Consider the following 20,732-nt stretch of genomic DNA (forward strand, 5'->3'; position numbering starts at 1 on the left):
AAAGTATATACACTAAATGATGCAAATGTATTATTTGACCAATTTAAAGTTTTACTAAATTTCTGTGCTGGAATCCACCTTGAAATCCACCTGGAAATCCTACCCCCGGTTGGGATCAGGATAATCCTGTTTTTTTGGATCAAAGTTATCCAAATCCTACTGACAAGTTTTGAACAACACAAAGTGAAGGTTTTATCCAGATTAAAACTAGGATTGGATTCCGTGATCTAATCTGATTTCAGATTCCTTCTTTACCTTTTGAACAACCCATTTTCAAGATTTGATCCAATCCGATAACCAAAATCCGATTAGTTTACCTTTGAACAACTGGCCCAATGTTATATTGTTCTGTATCTATGGGTCTGAGTGCATGGCATGCTGAAAATACACAGTGGCGCTCCATGTACCTACCCTGGAAATCCAGAGTTTTCACAATTTGAATTTGGTCAGCAAGTTACTCTAATCCTTAATCTTTCTTAGTCTTGGATCTGGATTTCCAGGCTAGCATTTACCAGGAAAAACTGAGTTCTAAAAAAAACTTTGGTATCTCGTGATTTACTGTTTGGTTTTTCTGAGAAAGGGTTTCTCGAAAAAGATTTTTGTTTTGTTTTTTACTTTTGTGGACTTTGAAGTTGTATGCAGCCCTTTTAATGCTGGTCAAAAATGCTTTATGGTACTTTTGCATGGTATCTATGCCTCCAGGAATTAGCCGTAACCCATGTCCCTTACATAGCCTACAGTCTATAGTACTTTGACTTAGCTAAGGGCCAGGCATATAAAGTGAGGCATTATCAATGAGAAGTGTTACAAACTCAGTCAGTAGGTCTTCGATGAGACAAAGGTTAGCTTGGTTAACGTGATGTTCATCTTTTTGTTTTCAATAGCGCACAGGAAGATTCATTTATGTTACAAATTTCAAGAAGTTACAACATGGATCCATCCACTTTTTTCTTTTAACCATTTTTCTGTGTAATACTATATGAACCCACAGAAAGTTATTAGGGCCTACATAAATTCTGGAGCATGTGGAGTTTGAAAAGAGAAAGCTGTAAAGACTCAGATTGAATGCAATGACATAATGCCTCATAGGCCTACTGTGCAATGAGAGTTTAGTGCAGTGTGTCTGAAATCTTTTGGGAGATTATTTGACCCCTGGTGGCCAACACGTCCTATTGCATATTTTAAGGACATGAGCTCAGACTGGCTTTTACTGCCTTTAAGAATGTCAAAGTTAAAGCTACCGTTGCGCTTGCATGTTGTTGAGTTCTAGCTGTTTGTGAGTTGAGTGTAATGTAAATGTGTGTATCCATGTTGATCTTAAACTTACATCCCCCATTTCAACTAGTGTTTGAGAAGAATGAGGTAAGCCTGTTCAGTTTTATTATTTTCACTCAATTTGGAGAATTGAACAGTGTGTCAAAATGACTTTTTTGACCTAAAGCCTACAACTAAGCAACTAAGCTACAAATAAGCTGCCTAAAAGCCATCTGGGGACTGCTTTTTGACAAGAAACCTTTGATTAATTTCTACTCATTGGCATCACTGACATGTAGACTTGACAGGTGTCTCTGACATGTGAGCTTTACCATCTTGTTTCATCAAGAAACTGTCAGTACCTACCTGCCTCCTATTTTTTCTGACTCTTTTCTGTCCCCCAACTTTGGTGTGTGCATACTGCCAGGCAATATTATGTGCAGGGGTTATTTAATTTCCATGAATGTCATTTAAAAGTGTGACAGCGGGGTCATCTGGCAGAGGATTTAATCTCTGGTGACGAATGGTCCTTTCCCCAACTGCAGCCGCCGCTACAACCGCTCTGTAGCTCATTAATTTCCTGCCCAAATATCAGTTTCTGTCTAAGCCGACAGAGGGTGGGAATGGAGGATGATCATATTTCATTATTACATTAATCAGACCCAAATGTAGACACAGTTGTAAATCAGGTAGGAGGTGACAGTAATCCTGCAGAAGCAGTTCATCAGTGTCCTGAATCCCATCTTCGAGGTTGTTAGAAAAACTAAACAACTCTTTTTTGTTTCCGTTAATATTTAACTGTTTGCATGCTAGAAAGCCAAAATACTGCTGACGTTCTCACAAGATAAATCCTGGGAGACACTATCTGACCTTGTGGGAGACAACATCAACTTTTGTATTATGACTTCCTTTTCACTCATAGAAAAAGCTGATGTAGAAGGCTTTTTTTTGTCATTGTTCTGTCCATATGCTGTGAGTGCATGTAAAAACTGACTCTACTCATAAGTACACAAACGTTTGAGATTCCCTCAGTGTTTCTTTAAATTTTTTATTTTTTTAAAGATAATTTTTTGGGGCATTTTCTGCCTTTATTTTTGACAGGACAGCTGAAGACATGAAAGGGGAGAGGGGGGAATGACAGCTAAGGGCTGCTGGTCGGAGTCAAACCCGGGACCCCTTGCTTTGAAGAGTAAACCTTTATGGCCCCCCCCACTCTACTAACTGAGCTATCTGGGCTATCTAAGGCTATCACCTTAAATATTTATGTTCATATCCTGATAAATAATTATCTTAACAGAGGTCTTGCAGTTTGAAAAGGTCAAGTTATTCTATTCTATTATATATTCTATTGTTATATTCTCTTGTTCAATTAAAAAATGTATGACTCAGTAAAGCTACTGCAACATGGTGCATTTGCTAACAGCTTCACTGAGCATTTTTAGGTTTGGTTACACTCAGCGTTATCAAAACCAAATCTGCGATGTTAGTCTGTAGTTTCTGTTGGCTGCCTTTGCTGCACAGTGAACTCCACACAGCAATCGCTTTAAAATAACAACATGTAAAAAGTCAAACCTCCAGCATAAAAGTTGAAAGCCATGCGATTGTGAATTTTATTACTATTGTTATTCATATTGCACACAAGTTTTAGCTTTAAGCAGTATCTATTGCAGTCCGCATTTTGTTATCATTCGGTCCCTGATCACATTGGGTGTGTGGTGTAAAAGAGAATATGTGCTGCCAAGATTTTACCCTCTTGCCAAAGTTTTGCATGGGGAATGTGCAGTTTGAATGAGATTAGAGGAGAGGAGGAAGTTGATGATGACAGTAAGGACACTTAAGGAAATGTGTTGGATGACTTTGCAAAACATGGGACAGAAGTGCTTGGTTAGTTCTGTATAAAAATAAAAAACAGTTGTCATTATTGGCATGAAAGTTCATGACCACCTTCAGACATAATTGCATATTTTTTACATCAACGTAGCATTGCCCATTCAACAGATTTGGATCTACTCACATTAATTAATTTTAGATTTTTAAAAACCGGTGTCATCACGATAAAAACAAAAGCTATTTACAACTAAAATACACTTTCAGCCAGTGTTTCGTCAAGCCTTGACAATTACAGTTATTATTTTTCCATTGTATATTGTTCAGCGTGTTGCTGTGGCAGCCCATTATATGCCAGTCCGTTACTTTGGCCAATCTGTGACATCTCCATTTGAGTTGATGTTGCTGTGTGAGAATCTACGGCACCTGTGTGGAGTGGCTTACAGCAGATAGCAGCTGCGAGTCTTTTACTAAACACCTTACACAGGAACACATAGATAAGCGGGTCCAGACACACATTAGTGGCCGAGAGCCACAGGGTAGTTTCCTTTGCGATGTACAAAGCATTCTGGGCCTGGCAATGGCTAACCATGCTGCCAGTTTGTGTCAGAGTGTATGGAACGCGGGCGAAGTGAAACGGGGCAAAGCAGATGAAAAACACCCCCACCACCACAAAAACTCTTGCCTTGGTTCTGCGACTGACTGCTCGAGATTTGATCTTTGAGGCTTTGTATGACTCATAAACCTTCTTGCTGATGAACGTGTAGCAGACCACCATCAAGGCCAGCGTGCCCCAGAAAACCACCTGCAAGTACACAACAACACGACATTAGCATTGCTGAGAGTTAGCTGTGGAAATTGACACCGCTCTCATGTCGGTGCAGTAAATATGGTTAACACAAACAGTGGAAACAACCTGTCTTTGTCCAGTGAGAAAATCTGAATACCAGCACGTCTGAAGCTCACTAATTAACATGTTGACACGCTGTATCAAAAATCTAAGTGTAAAAACAAGATTTTGTCTTTACTCCTGGCCAAGAAATAGTCAGACACATAACCCATGTGAAACCACATTATGTGTGATTTACACTTCAGTCTTTGCATGAATGAAACAAACCTGATGTTTCCCAAAAAGCCAACTTGTTCCTGTATTTAATTTCCATACTATATCATACGGACCCCATTCATTAGAACATGTTGATTTAATAGCTACCTGACAGAAGTAGTTGAATCCTTCATGCCAGAGAAGGCCGGCTTTGCTCTTCATGGAGGTGCACTTCAGTCTGCCTCCAGAGACCTTTGGCGGCTGGTCACTTAGGATGACGTTGGGTAGTGCTAAAGACAACATGACTGCCCAGACAGCAGCACTCAGCACCTGACCAACACGAACCCGCTGCAGGGCACACTTCCCGGGGGGCCTGACTATCTTCAGGTAGCGGTCCAGGCTAATGAGGCCCAGCAAGAGGATGCTGATGTACATGGTGATGTAGAAGAGAACGGCGGAGTATCGGCAGTGGAAGGCGCGTAGTTGCCAGTGACCCACGCCCGCATCACTTAAGACTCTCAGAGGGATGGTCAGGGTCATCAGCAGGTCAGCCACCACCTGTTAAGGAAGGGTTTTCTGTAAGTTGTTGTTTTTCTGCACAGACAAAATGTATAAAGCAAAAGCCCCCATGGTCTTACCACATTTTTAAGAAAGACCACAAACGTTGAGGAGCTGGGGATGCTGAAGAAGATCCATGCAGCCAGGGAATTGAGTATCAGGGCGACTACAAAGAGAATGCTGTATAGGCAGGGGAAAATCACAGCTGTGAGACTGGTATCCCGAACACACTTGGAAGTGTTTGACAGTGTGTTGTTCATCTTCTGATCCTCTGTGGACCTTTCGAGGGGAGAGAGAGAGAGAGAGAGAGAGAGAGGAGAGATGATAAACTGAGAGTAAGATTAATACATAGGAAAACACACAGTAAAGGGCACTCGGAGAGCGCAGACCTCCGGCCATGCCTTGTCTAACAACGTTAACAGAAGGGAAAAATAATTTGTGACTCTGTCCCTGTGATTCAGATCCGGTTCAAAATTGTATTGGTTCTTGCTCTGCCCATGCTACAAAATCGGACCAGTAGTTTTTTTGGGAATCCTGCTGAAAGACAGACAAACTGGTCAAACCAAAAACAGAACCTTAATGATGTAAAGAGGGAACAGTGTAATATGTTGTTTCCGAAACATATACTGTACATGTGCAATTTCCTCCTGTAAATTCCTCAAAAAGAACTGTAGCTGACTTACTGTGTATACGATTAACTGACTTTAGTTCTTAAGTCTGAACATGTAGGTTCCTCTCTCTCTGAATTGAAGTTAAGGCCATTTTCTAACACTTTCAGGAGCATATAAATCCTTTTCTTATACAATCACTAAACACAGTGTAACTGCTCTATTTCACCACATTTAGACAAGTGGTTACTGGAATTGACAGTTCTTGTCCGTTCATACTGCTTATTTAGCTCTACAGTCAGAATGCAGAGACACATTTAGAGGGATGTAGGTGTCCAACAACTAACTCCTGTATTTGTTCATTCTGAATCCTCCCCCCATCTGACAGTATATCTGCCTGGTGGTGCTGTCTTTACATTGAAACCCTTAAGAATAACACTGAGGCCAGTAGCAGGTGCTATGGAAACCAAGATGTACAATACATTATTCTGTTTTAGTGTGCATGCTAATGTTAATTAGGTCTCCTACAACAGATGGTATCTTTGTGCCAAGCGTAGGCTGGTTATCTATCTAGAAGATGTGCTTGTAAAGTAGATCATTGAGTCTTACCTTCTCACTGTGTCCTTATCGTCTGTCACTGTGGGGCATGTGAAGAATACTTAAAGCAGCAATGAAAAACTACAGTATTTCAAAAAAGAAGTGAAATATCCAATTCCCCTTTTCTCTTGTTACCCACAAGAAAGAAATGTGAGAAGGGAAACACCAAAATTGATATCCTCTCAGTGTTACTTCAGTTCTTTTAGCAATTAAGAAATTCTACTTACTACTAGCTTTCAGTCTGTCTGTCTTTCTCAGTTTTCTCTCTCTGTTTTTAAGTGTGTGTGTGTGTGTGTGTGTTTGATGCTCTTACAATGGGTGGTCTCTGGAGCTACTGTGTGGCTGTCTTGTCACAATCCCAATGTGTTTGCCAGTCTTCCTCCGGGTGAAAGACCCTTTCCTTCCTTGCTTCCTGTTCCAATTGTCTGCTGAGGAGCTTGTTCTGCTCCGTGCCAGTCCCCCTGCCTCCGCTAGCTTGCGTCAGTCTCTGTAGCTGTTGTGGCGAACACCAAAGCCATGGACTCATTTCTCGACACACATCTCCTGCACCCCGCTGCTCCTCCCTCCACCCTGCAGTTTATTTTCCCCACCTCTATCTGTCTTCTGTCTGTTCAAATCATGAAACTTAACAGCACCAACCACATAGACCAACAAAACAAACAGGACAAGTGTAGGGCTATAATGAGCTACTGACTTATCATGCAATGTGGTTTTAAGGTTCCCTTAAACTCATTTACCATACATGCAAGCTATAACATGGCAGAAGAGGGAAGGTAATAGCAAAGTAGTATGTGCGCAAAATTTAATTTTGTACAGTTTTTATTTACTACAAAGACCACATGTCCTTACATCTGTAAGCATGTATTTGAGATGGCATATATTGTCTGTAACTGCTGTCCATCACACTACAATATAATACATTACAAGATATTGAACATGGCCTTCCACTCATATCTGATAAAGTGAGTGTCTTTAATTCCCCTTTGTGCTGTCTTGATAAAAATAGTGCATTCTGAGAACACCACAACATGATTTCCTGTGAGGTTTTGCTTGGATCTGTTCCAAGAATGATGTTTGATGGGAAAAAAAATTAGCTGAGAAATGACATACATGTGTTTACAACATTTCGCCAAGTGAAGGTTCAGTTTACGTGACGATCATTTGTTGCTGTTTGATTATGACACAGGGACCTGTGGTTTCCAGACCCACAGAGACTGTATGCTTAAACAAATAATCAGGTATCACAACCTCACACACCGTCCTGAAAGATCAAACCCACATTAAAACATTTACTAGCAGCCGTGTTTTCTATCATAAACTTAGCATTTCCTACAGGGACTTTTCAGTGGTTGAAAACAGCTGGGATGAACATGCAGGGACATTGTAATGGAAAATGTGTTCATTCTAAAAGTAGTCTTTGAAACTTATACCACACTTAGCAGGATGAAAGTTCCATTTAATGTTTATCTTTGGATTGATTACAACAATTCTATAGATTTAGAGCATACATCATTCATTTTACAGTTTAACACAGGGGTCTTCAACGTTTTCTTAAGCCAAGGACCCCATAACTGAAAGAGAGACAGAGCAGGGACCCCCAGCTACACGTATTGTATAAAATTGAATTGGATTTTAATCTGGGCCAACAATAACCTGTAGAATGGCCTAAATCCTTTGTACATACCTCCCCCCCCCCCCCCGCATAGACTGCTAATCTATTAAAATAGCCTAATAATTGGACATGATTTTATAAATCATGTTTTAATGATAAACATACAAGTGACACAGTGAGTCATTAGGATGAACTGAAACTGTGGATAGCTACCTTACTGACTACTTTAGCTACAGCTACATTGACTCTGAGGACCCCCCCCCCCCCCCCCCCCCCCCCCCCCCCCGGGGGTCCCCGACCCCCTGTTGAAGATCCCTGCCTTAAAAAATATCAATAAGACAGACTTCCTTTAGTCTTTGCAGCTATCTGTTACACACTGATGAGCATGTAGCAAACCGATGACTCATTGCACATCAGTTTATTAAAGATTTGAGCCATTTTCACTGTCACCACAAACATTATAGGACTACAGTGTGAGAAGCAAATATAAATAAGCTTTAACTTAATTCGCTTTGCATAGCAGCTTCATTTACAGTCTCATGCATACTGTACATAAAAACAGCACCCTCATATGCTGGGCTGTGTCTCCTACTGTTTATCTCATCCATCCTTACTGTTTTCATTTCCTGTTAATGGGTGTCAAGCTAATTAGAGCAACACTGATGAGACACGAAACAGCACAACTTCCACATGGGGTTAAAAAGTAAATGTAGTAAATAGCAACATGTTAATATATATACGTTGAACAATACTCTTTCAGTAACATCTGAGCTCGATCCATGACATGCAGTAGTATTTTCATGACCTCTATCAGAATCCACTCTGTGGTAAAGGGACTTTTGCTCTGCCTGCTAAGGCTACATGGAATGAGTTGGACACATCTTTCATCATGAACACCAGTTTCTCCTTGAACTCCCGACACAGAAAGACGTAAAGGAGTGGGATCATGCAGACGTTTGTGCTGGCAAGCCAGAGGCTCAGTTCCTTGGCGAACTTGCTGGTAAAGTAAGAGCAGACGATATAGGGAGAAACGTTGACCTGTTCAAAGGTGTACGGGATCCTGATCACATGGTATGGTCCGAAAGACACAAAAAACACAATGACAACTAGAAAAACACGTAGACGGATCTTCTGCTGTCCCTGATTGTTGCTGCTGCCGGAGTTTCGAAAAGACTGTATGACCTTGTTTGCGATGCAAATGTAGCAAACCGTAATGACCACACTGACGAGCCAGAAGAAAACATTCTGGTAAATCACTACCTTTTCGTGGAGTAGGAGTCCAACCGGTCCTTTTAGCTGCATACAGCTAGTGACCTCTGTCACATTGGCCACTGACACGTTACTTAAAATGATATTTGGTAAAGCTGTGCCTCCAATGAGTACTACCCAAACTGAGCCTGACATCAGTTTGCTGAAGGTCAGATTCTGACCAAACTTGCTGTGGGGCGTCATGATCTTGAAGAAACGGTCCAGACTGATAAAGCCTAGCAAGGCGATAATGGTGTACTGTGTACTGTAGAAAATGGTACTGACATAACATGAAAGTATTATTAATGTCTTCGACGCACCCGGCAGGTCTTTTGCAGCTCTGATTGGGATGACCAACGTCATGATAATGTCAGCAGCTACTAGATTTTTCAGGTACACCACAAAGGTGGAGGTGGACTTGAGGTGCAGAGACACCCAGGCTGCCACACTATTCAGCAACAAAGCTATGGGAAACATCAAAAGGTAGAGAGCTGGGACAACATCTGGGCTGTAAATGAAGCCATCACACTTCGAAGTTTGATTCACTGTTATCACTGCACCTGAGGAGAATGGAAAAAGTTTCAAATCCATTTTAGAAGTCACAACTCATTGAGAAACATAATCGTCATGCGGGCTTGAAATCAAAATCATGTATTTGAACAAACTGTCCCTGTGAATAAATGCAATATCATCTGGACAGTTGATGATTTTAATAGTGCCCCGCAGTCACAGAGAAATCTTTCAAGAAGAAATGATTTGTCACGGTGGACTTCATGTTTTTTTTTGTTTTTTTTTGCACTCACTCTGTTGTTGACTGTCAAAGAGAGGATTCAGCTCGTCATCCATTATACGCTGCTTATCTGCAGGCTGGGCAAAGCAAAGGGAGCTGCGTGGTGTTACTGTACACAGTAGTGAAAAGGAATTAGTTCTCAAGCAATATTTCTATTACAATCCCTCCCACTATATCATAGCGTACATATATGTATATTCAATTCAATTTTATTTATAGTATCAATTCATAACAAGAGTTATCTCGAGACACTTTACAGATAGAGTAGGTCTAGACCACACTCCAGAATTATGTGTATGTGTGTGTGTGTGTGTGTGTGTGTGTTTATGTGTTTCTTTTGCTGCTCTTTTTTTTAGTTGATAGACGTTACAAGGTTGAATGGATGAAGATGTAACTTCTTCAACACATGGGAACCTACTATTAGTTCAAAGGTAGACATTTATTTTCATGGCAAAACAACTTCTAGTAGGATAGCCTCTTTTTCCTAACTTAACTTTACTAAACTCACATCAAAGCCCTTTCTTTATAGAATGTCCTTAACAGTTGTGACTGGATAAAAATGCTTAGTCATTCTTTGAGATTGAGATTCTTTAAGATGGATACAGTTGTTGTTTTTTAATTTTAATTTCTAGCTGTGAGCATTTAACCCTTGTGGTGTCTTCTTTCTGTTTTGTCTGTAAAGTGTAAATTATCACCCCGCTCTGTGTTACGTCTACTCAGCCTACTTCATTCCAACCTATTACTACTAGTGTTACACTTATTTCTGGAATTCATGATCAATAAACCTCATGAATATTAACTTATACTGTCTTTCTGAGTTTGAAAAAAGCCCAAGTTAGGAATTATTTTGACCAACAATTAAAATCAGAGGATGTTTTGAAAACCATTTCAAGCTTTTTTCAAATGCTTTACAACATCAAACTGAGCTGCTATTGTAATTTATCTAAGCAATATTTATTCTTTTTTATCCTGCTAATTTTCAATTAATCTTTTTATACTCCACTCACTATGTTTGAGAAGTTGCCTGTGTGTTTATCTGTCTTAGATGTCTAGTGAGCAAATGAAAAAATTCCACCCTGGTGGACATTAAAGATTTATTCTATTCTATTCCAAGTTGAAGAAACCCCCACAACTCAGTTAGAGTAATGATCCAATAACTCCAGTAATGAGGGAATTTGTCATAAATAACCAATATTTCTGATGCAGAAACTTTGAAACAGGACAATAGGAGGGTTGAACTACAACATCTGTCATTTTTTGTGACACTATGTAAGTATGTTATGCTTTTCTTGAATGATATTAAATTGAATTAGGGTGTTTTTTCTTTCAGAAGGAGATGTTGTAGTAATGATCTCCTTAGCTGTCTATTTTCATCATCACCGATTAAGCTATCATTGATAAATACGACATTATGAACCAATTATGTTAAAAAGAGACATGTTGAAGATAACTTACAGTCGATGACTTGGCTCACGCTCCTCGAAGGTGAAGCTGCAAGATGGACAGGTATGGCAATAGGCTGATGTTCAAGGTGTTCAAGAGACTTCGGGGATTTTCCTAGCAAACAAATCAAAACAAATCATTTCAGCTGTGATAAGAATGGCAATTCATCGGGACATATGCAAAAATAGGAAAAACTCTTTGGTCTTTAAACAAAAGCAAAAACAGACGTCATCCAGCCAGCCCCCGGTGTAAACACCAATGTTCAGGCGTTGGATGGTGGAAACGCTTGGATTTAGGGGGCATCGTGCTTCCTTTGGCCCGCACACGAACCTCGAGATCACCACATCTGTCTCACCTTTAAAATGGAGCTGGAAGCATCTATGTTTTTTTCTTGTTTTGGCCGTATCTCTCCTCCGTGTTTAATGCCAGTCATCAACCTCCGAGTCATTAACACAGCAAATGTTCCTGGTGTTGACATGCCCTTGGCTCTGAGCGTCATTTGGAAGGCCAAACACACATCACTGCCTCCACACTCACCACAGTGTGTTGTTGGTTGCTGGCAGAAGAAAATAAACTTCCATTTTTTTTAAATATTATTTTTGGGGCATTTTAGGCCATCAGGACAGATGAAGACATGAAAGGGGAAAGAGAGAGGGGGAAAGGACATCCAGCAGAGGGCTGCAGGGCGGGCATGTAATATAAAATATATATATATATATATATATATATATATATATATATATATATACAAATGAGTACCTGATCTACCAACTGAGCTATCTGGGCACCAAAACGTCCCTTTTTGAAATATTGCATGATTAAAAAATTAAGTGATAAAAAAACCTGAGCAAACAAGTCTTTTTCTCTCTTTTTTGTGCTCCTTTTTTGTTTTAATTTTTTGTTACTTGGGTAATATTCCTTTTTTGATTGACTATTATTGCTTGCTTGATTGCACCAGTTTCTGTAAGAATCATCGAGCTGATTCAGTAGCGAGTGGCTCAGTGACATCATCGTCAGGGTGGCCTATCAGAATGGCCAAACTTTTGTCTAATAAACAAACAAAGAAGTGCAAAAGCAGGATAATAGGAATTGTTCTTGGAGTGTGGTGACTTACAAAGTGTGTGTATTCAATTTGAAGTTTTAATTTCACTTGTTGGCACTTGATATTTACAATAAAACAATAAACACATTTAGAGAGTAAATATGACATTATTTAATGAGATGATGAAGAACAGAATACAATAAATTAATTCAAATAAAAGACTTTCTGGCAACTGAGCAAAGCTCTTTTGCAGGAAAGCTATTACATTTGGATTTATGAGAATGGAAATGATTTATGTAACCAATTTTAGCCCTTGAAATAATAGGCCAACATTTATTGTGCGTTTATTGTGCAGCCAAAAAATATACTTTGAACTAAGGCCCCATTTCCACTTATAATTGTTAAAAATGAAGAAATAGTTACAATGCTGGAGGGGATAATCTACATATTGTAAACTTTACTCCTATGTTATTTTATATTACACATGTTAGTTCCCTCTTAAAACCCATTTATATCAATAAACACACAATCTGCACAGAAAAACTAAACAAAGGACAACTCAAATGTATTGGTACACGTCTCACAATAACACTCAGACCTGAATACATATATCTATGGATACATACAGTACATGCAGTACACTGTAAGTGCATAAAAGACACACAGCTCCTAGACATGACCACTGAGATGTAACATTCATTTGTGTGTTGTTTTGTATTGTGGGTCAAACCCACCTAAGAATAGAACAATACATGTGGTGTATTTATCCTGGTGTATGTTTAGCAATAAAATTGACATCATGTTTACCATATGTTGTCTTTGTATATGCTTCTTCTTTGTGTCTCTAAATGGACCTATAGCGAGATGATAACTGTTAATACACCACTAGAGGGCAGTACAAAATAACATTTAAAGATCAAAAGTGGCTTCAAGACCACACTGCTAAGGTTATCTCGCTTCCATAAAATAAACTAACATAAAAAACAACAGCCTCATTTGAGGCAAAGAACATCTTATTTATCTCAACCATACTTTTGATGACTGATATTTCTCCTTTCTACTGTTAAACATCCTCCTTCTGACCTGACTGTAACCCGACACAGATCCCTCTAGCTTTCATCATGTCAACCAGTTTATCTCTGAACTCCCTGCACAGGTAGATGGAGACCAGAGGGTCCAGGCAGGCGTTAGTGGCGGAGAGCCACAGGACCAATTTATACGTTACTTTCACCCACAGTTTAACGCACACGACAGTGTCAGCAGTTTCATACAGCGTTAAAGGAACACGCATCACGTGGAGAGGCACAAAGCACACAAAAAACACAAGAAGGATCAGGAAGACTCGTAGCTTGGTCCTCTGATTTCCGTGGCGGTTGTTGCTCCCAGAGTTTCTGAAGGACTGCAGGACTTTCAGGGTGATGCAGATGTAGCAAAACACAATCACTATGGTGACAAGCCAGAAAAGACACTCCATAGCGAGAACCACAAACTTCTGAAGAGTCACACCTGCTGGACCCTTCTGGGACATGCAGAAATCGCCTGTTTTATTAACAGGATCCTTGTTTGTTAGAATGACAGTTGGGATGAATGTACTGCCAAATAACACCACCCAAACCAAGGTGGATGTTACAAGACTGAGGACCACGTTTTGTCCCAACAACATTCCGCATGGTCTAACAATTTTGAAGAAGCGGTCGAGGCTGATAAGAGCCAATAAAGTAATACTTGTGTACATACTGCAGTAGAAAAGGACACTAGAGTAACGGCAGTCGAACGCCCTCAACGCAACTGCTGCTCCAGGCAGCATGCTGGCTGCCATTGGCGGGAGCGCCAGCGTCATGAGCAGGTCAGCAACCACCAGGTTTTTGAGATACACTATGAAGGTAGAGGTGGAAGGGAGGTGCAGAGACACCCACGCTGCCACCCCGTTGAGCAGTAGCGCAATGGGGAACAAGAAGAAGTAAAGGTACGAGAAGGCCGCGTCTACGGTCACGGTGCTGGAAGAAGCACAACCCGAGGAGAAGGGTCGTGTTTTGTTGGACACCATCATGAAATCTGAAGGAAAAAAAACATGCAGATGTCACAGAGAAACTTGTTTTGCCTTTATCTTTCTAATCTAGAACACCTACGATCAGATCGTGGGATTGGAAATTAGCACTGAGTGATTCAGGCCCCTGTAGACCAAGACCCACATCTAGATATTTTGGTTTGGATTCACATTTCTTAACTACGTCTCAACAAATTCAAAGTGAAATAGGCTGTTTTGATTAATGGTGCATTGGGTTTGAGTTCAGTGATTTGAGAAAAATCATCCAGTTTCAGGGCATAGGGGTTTCAGAGTAAAAGACTGGACTGAGGGAAGGGCCAGGGAGCTGAGTTTTACTGGAATTGGCCCCTGTCTACGACTTGTTTGAGACTGAGACTTACTACTGCTTTAAATTTTTCCTTCTTGCCCCGTTGGACCTGATTTGCATCGGTCATTATAGTTTAAAAGACATTTGATTCTATCATTTGGTTTTGAATGCTCCACCAGAGCATTTGAATGAACGACGCCACACCTGACACTTTTGACAATGACTGACTGGAAGTTATGTAAGTGTTGGATTTGTTTTCACCACACTAAACACTAGGCTATTGGTATATACTGTAGTATTGGTTTAGATTTAATAAGAAAGCGTTTTAACTGGATTCACCTCAACAGTGTATTCAACATTGTGAATGTACTGTAAAGATAATGGGCTATGACAGTGATGATAACCCAGATAACAGACACACCAGTATAAGTACTTGTTTGATAAAGGATTCTGAGTGAGTATGCTAAAATAAAGTTTTGACGCAATGAGCATTAAATACAATTTACTGTTACATATCGTCAACTTCCTAAAACAATCGCCTAAGTCATTTTTTGACAAAAAGTATTTTCTTGCCTAAATCATCTCCTCATGGTGTTAGCCACCTCTGGTAAAATTTCCTACATTCTCAGTTGAACAGGTCATGTGATTCTACGCCTTTAGTATAACGGCCTAAGTCAAAATATGTTCAGTATTTGGTTCAGTTTTTTGTGTTTTCTGGAAAACGTGAAAAAATGACTCAGGCGATTATTTTAGAAAGGTGACGATATGCACATTAATCATACATAAACAGTCCAAAATCACTACAAAATGTGTTAATTTTAAGACATTATTCCCCCTCTGCAGAAAGATCCCAGTTTACTGGTGCTCGAGACCATCACATCTTGAGAAAGTTCCCTGACCAGGCCCAATTACTGTCTCCCATGACAGATACAGTTAAGGAAATCCTTTTTAAGGGATGCTTAGCTGTGCTCATGCATGTTCACACTCAATTTATCAATCTAAATCACACTATTTTCTTCTAACCAATAAGAATGTTTGTTTCTCTAATCCCATCTCACTCTAATCTGAATAAAACATTTTTTTTTTGAAAAGGTGTGAAACAAAACATAACAGGATGTCACTCACCAGCAATGTTTGTCTCCTTCACTCCAAGCTACCTGAAGATAAATCACCAAAATCAGCCTTAGTCTGCCTCTTCAACCCGAGCGACGCAAATGCAAATGAATAGTTAGCGGCTGTGTGTGGGGGGGGGGGGGGGGGGGGGGGGGGGGGGGGGGGGGGGGGGTGATTGAGGATTCAAATAACATAGATTGCGGTACGCTTTGTGTTTTTTAGGCGACACCGAGGTCATTTCTCTATTTAAAACATCAAATCCAGATTGCTTTGTTTCTACTGGTTTCAACGTGGCTGAAAAGAAAAAAAAAGTCTTTGTGTTCTTTTTACCAGTGCGATGGTCCAACAGGGATCATTTAGTGAAACTATAGCTTACAATTGAATTGTTTTACCGTGGTCACACGAGTGGATTGATAAACTTGACAATAGCCAGCTCAAATACATATATGTTTATATTATTATAGTGGATTTCAGGATTTATGATTCATTTGCCACTGATATATGGTTAAATTTTGAAATTATACAAGTGCTTGGAGGTGAAAAAGTGTATTTATTTTTCTATTAAGTACCATACAGTACATTCCCAGTGAGATGTAGATAGTGGCTGAGAGAGCCATATGGGGTGTGAAAAGGCTGCCTTTCTCCTTTTTCACTAGGCCCTGTTCCCAAAATTAAGGCTGTTTGGTGTCTGTTTAACTCTTAATTTCATTGTAATGTTGTGGGTTATTGTTTTAGTGTGTTACTTATTATTTGACATAGGCCTGTTTGGCAGGTTTTAATGGTTCACAGTATTTTGCTGTGGTTCATCCTGTCATGTGGGGTCAGCTCGGCTGCTCACCAGCTTAATCAGGGCGATGCCATACTATGATACTGTGACTACCCAACAAATAACAAAACTGTCAATACTTCCTTTATTGTTGTTTTCTTATGTGTGCAAGTCCCTTCTTTTTTCTTCTTTTGCCTATGTGGTTGCAACAGAAGGCAATAACCATACATACAACACAATTCATTTGGAAACCACCCATATTTCTTACTTACTTACTCCACTGCAACTCTCAGTTCTTTTAAATCAAGGTTAAATACCTTTCTTTTTTATGTTGCCTTTATTTAAATGATTGTTAATTTCTTGTACTGTAGTTGCATTGTTGAAACTGTATGACAATCTATATGAGCATATAAAGAGAATTACGTGGATTACGTGTAACTTTTATTTTCCTACTTTATCTGTTTTTAATTTTTACATCAATTTTAACTGCTCTTTAATGTTATGTAAAGCACTTTCAATTCCCCTGTTGCTGAAATGTGCTATGCAAATAAAGCTGCCTTGCCTTGCCTTAATGACTTACTTAATTACTTACATATAAAAGGGTCATTGTTAGCAGCAAAACTGAACATCAGTAAATCACAAATGTAGACGTACCAGTTATCCATATAATCTATCCTAAATAATCAGTCAATCCAAACATAACTAAACTGCCTTCATGCACAGGCAACTATAAAAAGTTCACTTTGTACTGACAGGAGATTATTTGTAAGACTTAAGGTTCATTACACAGTTGGATGTAGATTTAGTTTCAGTTTTTAAATGAATGCATCACATTAGATAAGCAGCTATGTAATGAATAGAGGAGGAACTTCATTTTGTTATTAGGTGGAATGAAGAACTGAAAGAAAAACAAAGATCTTCAGGTTTGAAACGGTTTGTTTTTCACAGATAATAAAATGTTGAAAGGACAGGTTTTCAAAGGGATGGGAATAACACTGTTATGATCAACACGTTGATTACAAATACAGAAAATAGACCACCGTGTCTGTCAGGAAGTGCTTTTCTCCAATGTTTTGTCAAAAAGCTGAATTTGGATTTCATCCCATTCTTAAAAACAGGACATAATCACAGAATGTACACATTCAGATATCACATTACAAAAGTCTTTATCATGCCCAGTGGTTTTATGCTGAAGAGAAGAGTCACAGAGTGGTGCTGCCTGGGTCCGTGTCTGACCCTCTCCCTGTCAGCCTGCCGCAGGTACCAGGAGGCAGCCGCAGGGTCTTGAACAGAGTTGTCCTGAAGGATTTACAGAGGAAAAAGTAGATGAGAGGGTCCAGAAGGGAGTTTAAAGATGACAGGAAGAGCGTGCTTTCCTTGAGCTGAAAGAAGAAGAGTTTGAGTTTGCAATCAAAGAGAACTCTTCGGGTCTGGCTCATGGTGTACGGCACACGGGCAAAGTGAAATGGCACAAAGCACACAAAGAACACCGCCAGAACCAGGAACACGTTTGCATTCATTTTCCTTTTGGCCTGGTGGGGTTTCCGAGTTGATTCCCCCGAAACAGTCCCTCCAGTGCTGCGGGCCTTAGTGCGGGCGTAGGATCTGTACAGCTCTTTGGTGATTAGAGTGTAGCATACGATCACAGTCACAAGGTTGCTCCAGAAAATCACTTGACAGACATGATTTACCACCTCATGCCAGTACAGCCCACCCTCTGTCTTCAGGTTACTGCACTTGAAATATGGAGACGTTGGGGGTTTACGCGTCAGGATCACATTAGGCAGACACAGAACCAGCAGAAAGGTCCAGATGGCTCCGGAAAGGAGTTTGCGACGGGCCAAGCGGGCTGCATTGGTCCCCCTAAAGGGCTTGAGGGTTTTTCTGCAGCGATCGATGCTGATGAGGCCGAAGAAGAGGATGCTGATGTACATGGTGAGGTAGAAGAGCACCGAGGACACCCGACACACGAATATGCGCAGCCCAGTGGAAGCCATGTTGGAGTCTGATAACACCTGCAGAAACACAACAGTAACATGGAACAGACTGAACACTTGCAGGACACTGACTTGTTCTTTTACGCTGCAGGGCATCTGGCACACGATCCATTTATTAACTTATTATAAACAATTATAACTGCAGATGACGTTTTGCTAATGGCTTATTAGGAAATGAGAAACTCCTGACCCTTAACGCTACAGTGTGTAGTTTCTGTTGCCTCCATGAGGAATTAACAATAAGTGAAAAGTAATGACAACACTGTCGCCGCGCCGACATGACACAAGCCTTCCATGATCCCTCACGCGCCCCCACCCCTCCTCCACGCAGTTGCTAGTAGCCAAGGCGGACACGGAGGATTAAGAAAACATGATGGCGGGCGCCCGGATAGCTGAGTTGGTGGAGCGGGCGCCATGGGTGTACACATGTACGAGCCATTGTTGCCTGGGCAACTGCCCGTTTGCCATGATTGGCTTGGCTTCCCCTCTGGTGAAAGAGCCTGTATAATATAAATTATAATATTTTTCCTTCTTTCTTTTCTTATTTTGTTGCTGTTGTGACTGCATTAATAGGATAATTATTATTACTGAAGTTAAATCTGCCTTTTTTCTGGAGTAGATCAATAGCCCCTCCAAATGTCCCATATAGAAAGGTTTACTCTTTGACGCCCCTCTCTCCCCTTTCATGGGTTTAGCTGTCATGTCAAAATAAAAGCTGAAAATGCAAAAAAAAAAAAAAACTTTAAAAAAAACATGATGGACTTTTCAGAAGATCTAATTATCTTCACTCGAGCTTCTGCACGGGAAAGTCACCGGACGACACCATCTTCTGAACACAGCCATACTGAGACAAACAGAGAGAGTTGTGTGGAACTGATCTTAATTAGTTTTAGGTAAATATGCAACATACGACAAAGTTGTTGAATATAGCGATAAAGGCATTACTTGCGATGAACAGATATTTAAGTGTCTCCTACTTTTGCCTTTGCCTTGTTGTCAGTCTTCTTCTAAAATTTGACTTGTTGAATTTAAAACAAATGAAAGGAAATCATTTTCAACAGTCTTCTATGGAACAAACTAAACACTTAATTAAATACAAATTGCTAAATTCAACTAACACAAAACATCCCTGGGTGTCTTGTGCGATGTGTTGCATTCCTTCGCGATTTGTATATTGCACCAGTTGATGTTGCGATGACAATAAAAACAATATATTGTGCAGCCCTACTTTGTAGCAACTCATTTTGGCAATGGGTTAAATGCTGCGGATGTTCATTAACAGCAAAGATTTACACACTAAAGCTTTTAATAACGACTATCAACATGTGTTAACTTCCAAATGGATGTTTAGTACCCTTTAGTAATGAATTATTTACATTTATGACTGCAGACCTAATGCCTTATTAGAAGAGATAAACTCATGAGCATTTATTAATGAATATCACCAGAAAGTGACTTTTCCCAGCCTCTAGCAACCAAAATGTTGCTCTTGTAAATAACCTATTGCTAATGTAGTAGAAATGGTTTTATATCCATTAATGTAGCCAATAGGTACAACAAATAAGCCATTTAAAAGTTAAAGTATGCCTCATAGCGTAATTAATTCATAGCAGTTAAACCTTACCTTGAAAGGGAAGCAGAACGTCATGATGACATCCGCAACCACAATATTCTTCAGGTAAATAATGAAGTGAGACTTGGAGGGGATGCGAAAAAACACCCAAACAGCCACGCCGTTGAGCACCAGCCCCACCAGGAAGAGAACGGAGTAGAGAACAGGAAACACCACCGTCTTCAAAACGTTGTCCCGGGAACACGAGCTGTTGGTGTGGCTGTGATTGCCGGGGAACAGGGGAGAAGTTGTGTTTCTCTCCATGAGGGTCGTCTTAAAACTACAAGGAAGAATTTAATCTCAGTATGTTTTTAAAATTGCTTCAAACAACAAACAAACAGAAATAATAAAAAACACTTGAACCTGCAAAGTTGAGTTTGGTACGCTGTGAGAATCACTTTGTCACAAATAATTGAGTCATTCAATCCCTAACCACTATACCAAATAACATCCAAGGTAACAGCCTTGCAATTTTGCAGATATGAATGTTGAATTTATGTGTCATAGCATAAAAGCCACTAAATGACACTTCCTAAAAGCATTTATTTATTGCTGTTTGATAACATTCACAGAATATCTGGTTTTCATGGCTCTATGTAAGCTGCCTTTGTAATAAATCAATAGTTGGCCTAAAATCAAAGGCTGTCAACATCAACACAATTTGTCAGTACATGCTGCACATCTTTCCTAATTTAATATAATAAACAAAAATGCAATGCTTTGTATCTAACCTGGTAATTTAGCTGATATGCTTCAGTAAAGTCTCCAGTGTAGTCCTTCTTCTTCCTCTCTTATCTGGATTCTGAACAAAAGTGATCTGACACTGACTGGTCTCGTCAAAAGATGTGTGTGTGTGTGTGTGTGTG

At 39.9% G+C, this 20,732-nt stretch overlaps 3 protein-coding genes across 6 annotated transcripts; all 3 read right to left on the reverse strand.

Annotated features, from left to right (window-relative positions):
• Positions 1–2,358: 2,358 nt before the first annotated feature.
• LOC116686179 (P2Y purinoceptor 13) lies at positions 2,359–6,440 on the reverse strand (the record flags this gene model as incomplete). Of its 2 annotated transcripts, none has more annotated exon segments than XM_032511156.1 (4): positions 2,359–3,886; positions 4,295–4,684; positions 4,765–4,963; positions 6,203–6,440. In XM_032511156.1, coding segments are annotated over 3 exon segments (1,074 nt in total). In that variant the 5' UTR covers positions 4,945–4,963; positions 6,203–6,440.
• A 6,647-nt stretch (positions 6,441–13,087) lies between these two features.
• Positions 13,088–14,071, reverse strand: LOC116682521 (P2Y purinoceptor 13-like). Its single transcript, XM_032509731.1, has one exon. It carries the CDS (start codon positions 14,069–14,071, stop codon positions 13,088–13,090), a length of 984 nt encoding a protein of 327 aa, XP_032365622.1.
• A 2,857-nt stretch (positions 14,072–16,928) lies between these two features.
• Positions 16,929–20,712, reverse strand: p2ry12 (purinergic receptor P2Y12). 3 transcript variants are annotated; one of them, XM_032510530.1, is made up of 3 exons: positions 20,598–20,712; positions 19,879–20,146; positions 16,929–18,272 (listed from the first exon to the last, which is right to left on the reverse strand). In XM_032510530.1, exons 2-3 carry the CDS (start codon positions 20,128–20,130, stop codon positions 17,460–17,462), a joined length of 1,065 nt encoding a protein of 354 aa, XP_032366421.1. In that variant the 5' UTR covers positions 20,131–20,146; positions 20,598–20,712; the 3' UTR covers positions 16,929–17,459. The 3 variants fall into 3 exon arrangements, with proteins under 3 accessions (XP_032366421.1, XP_032366426.1, XP_032366416.1); XM_032510535.1 differs by having other exon boundaries at positions 19,879–20,139; positions 20,598–20,695; XM_032510525.1 differs by lacking the exon at positions 20,598–20,712 and adding an exon at positions 20,394–20,424 and having other exon boundaries at positions 19,879–20,139.
• Between the last annotated feature and the right edge of the window lie 20 nt (positions 20,713–20,732).

This window comes from Etheostoma spectabile, chromosome 3 (genome assembly GCF_008692095.1).
Source record: "Etheostoma spectabile isolate EspeVRDwgs_2016 chromosome 3, UIUC_Espe_1.0, whole genome shotgun sequence".
Lineage (NCBI taxonomy): Eukaryota > Metazoa > Chordata > Actinopteri > Perciformes > Percidae > Etheostoma > Etheostoma spectabile.

Coding starts and splice junctions, on each gene's coding strand:
- LOC116682521 (XM_032509731.1), bottom strand. CDS start 14,071: ATGGTGTCCAACAAAACACGACCCTTCTCCTCGGGTTGTGCTTCTTCC.
- p2ry12 (XM_032510525.1), bottom strand. Junction 18,273..19,878: donor CGTTCTGCTTCCCTTTCAAG/GTAAGGTTTAAC, acceptor GTGTTTCTGCAG/GTGTTATCAGACTCCAACAT.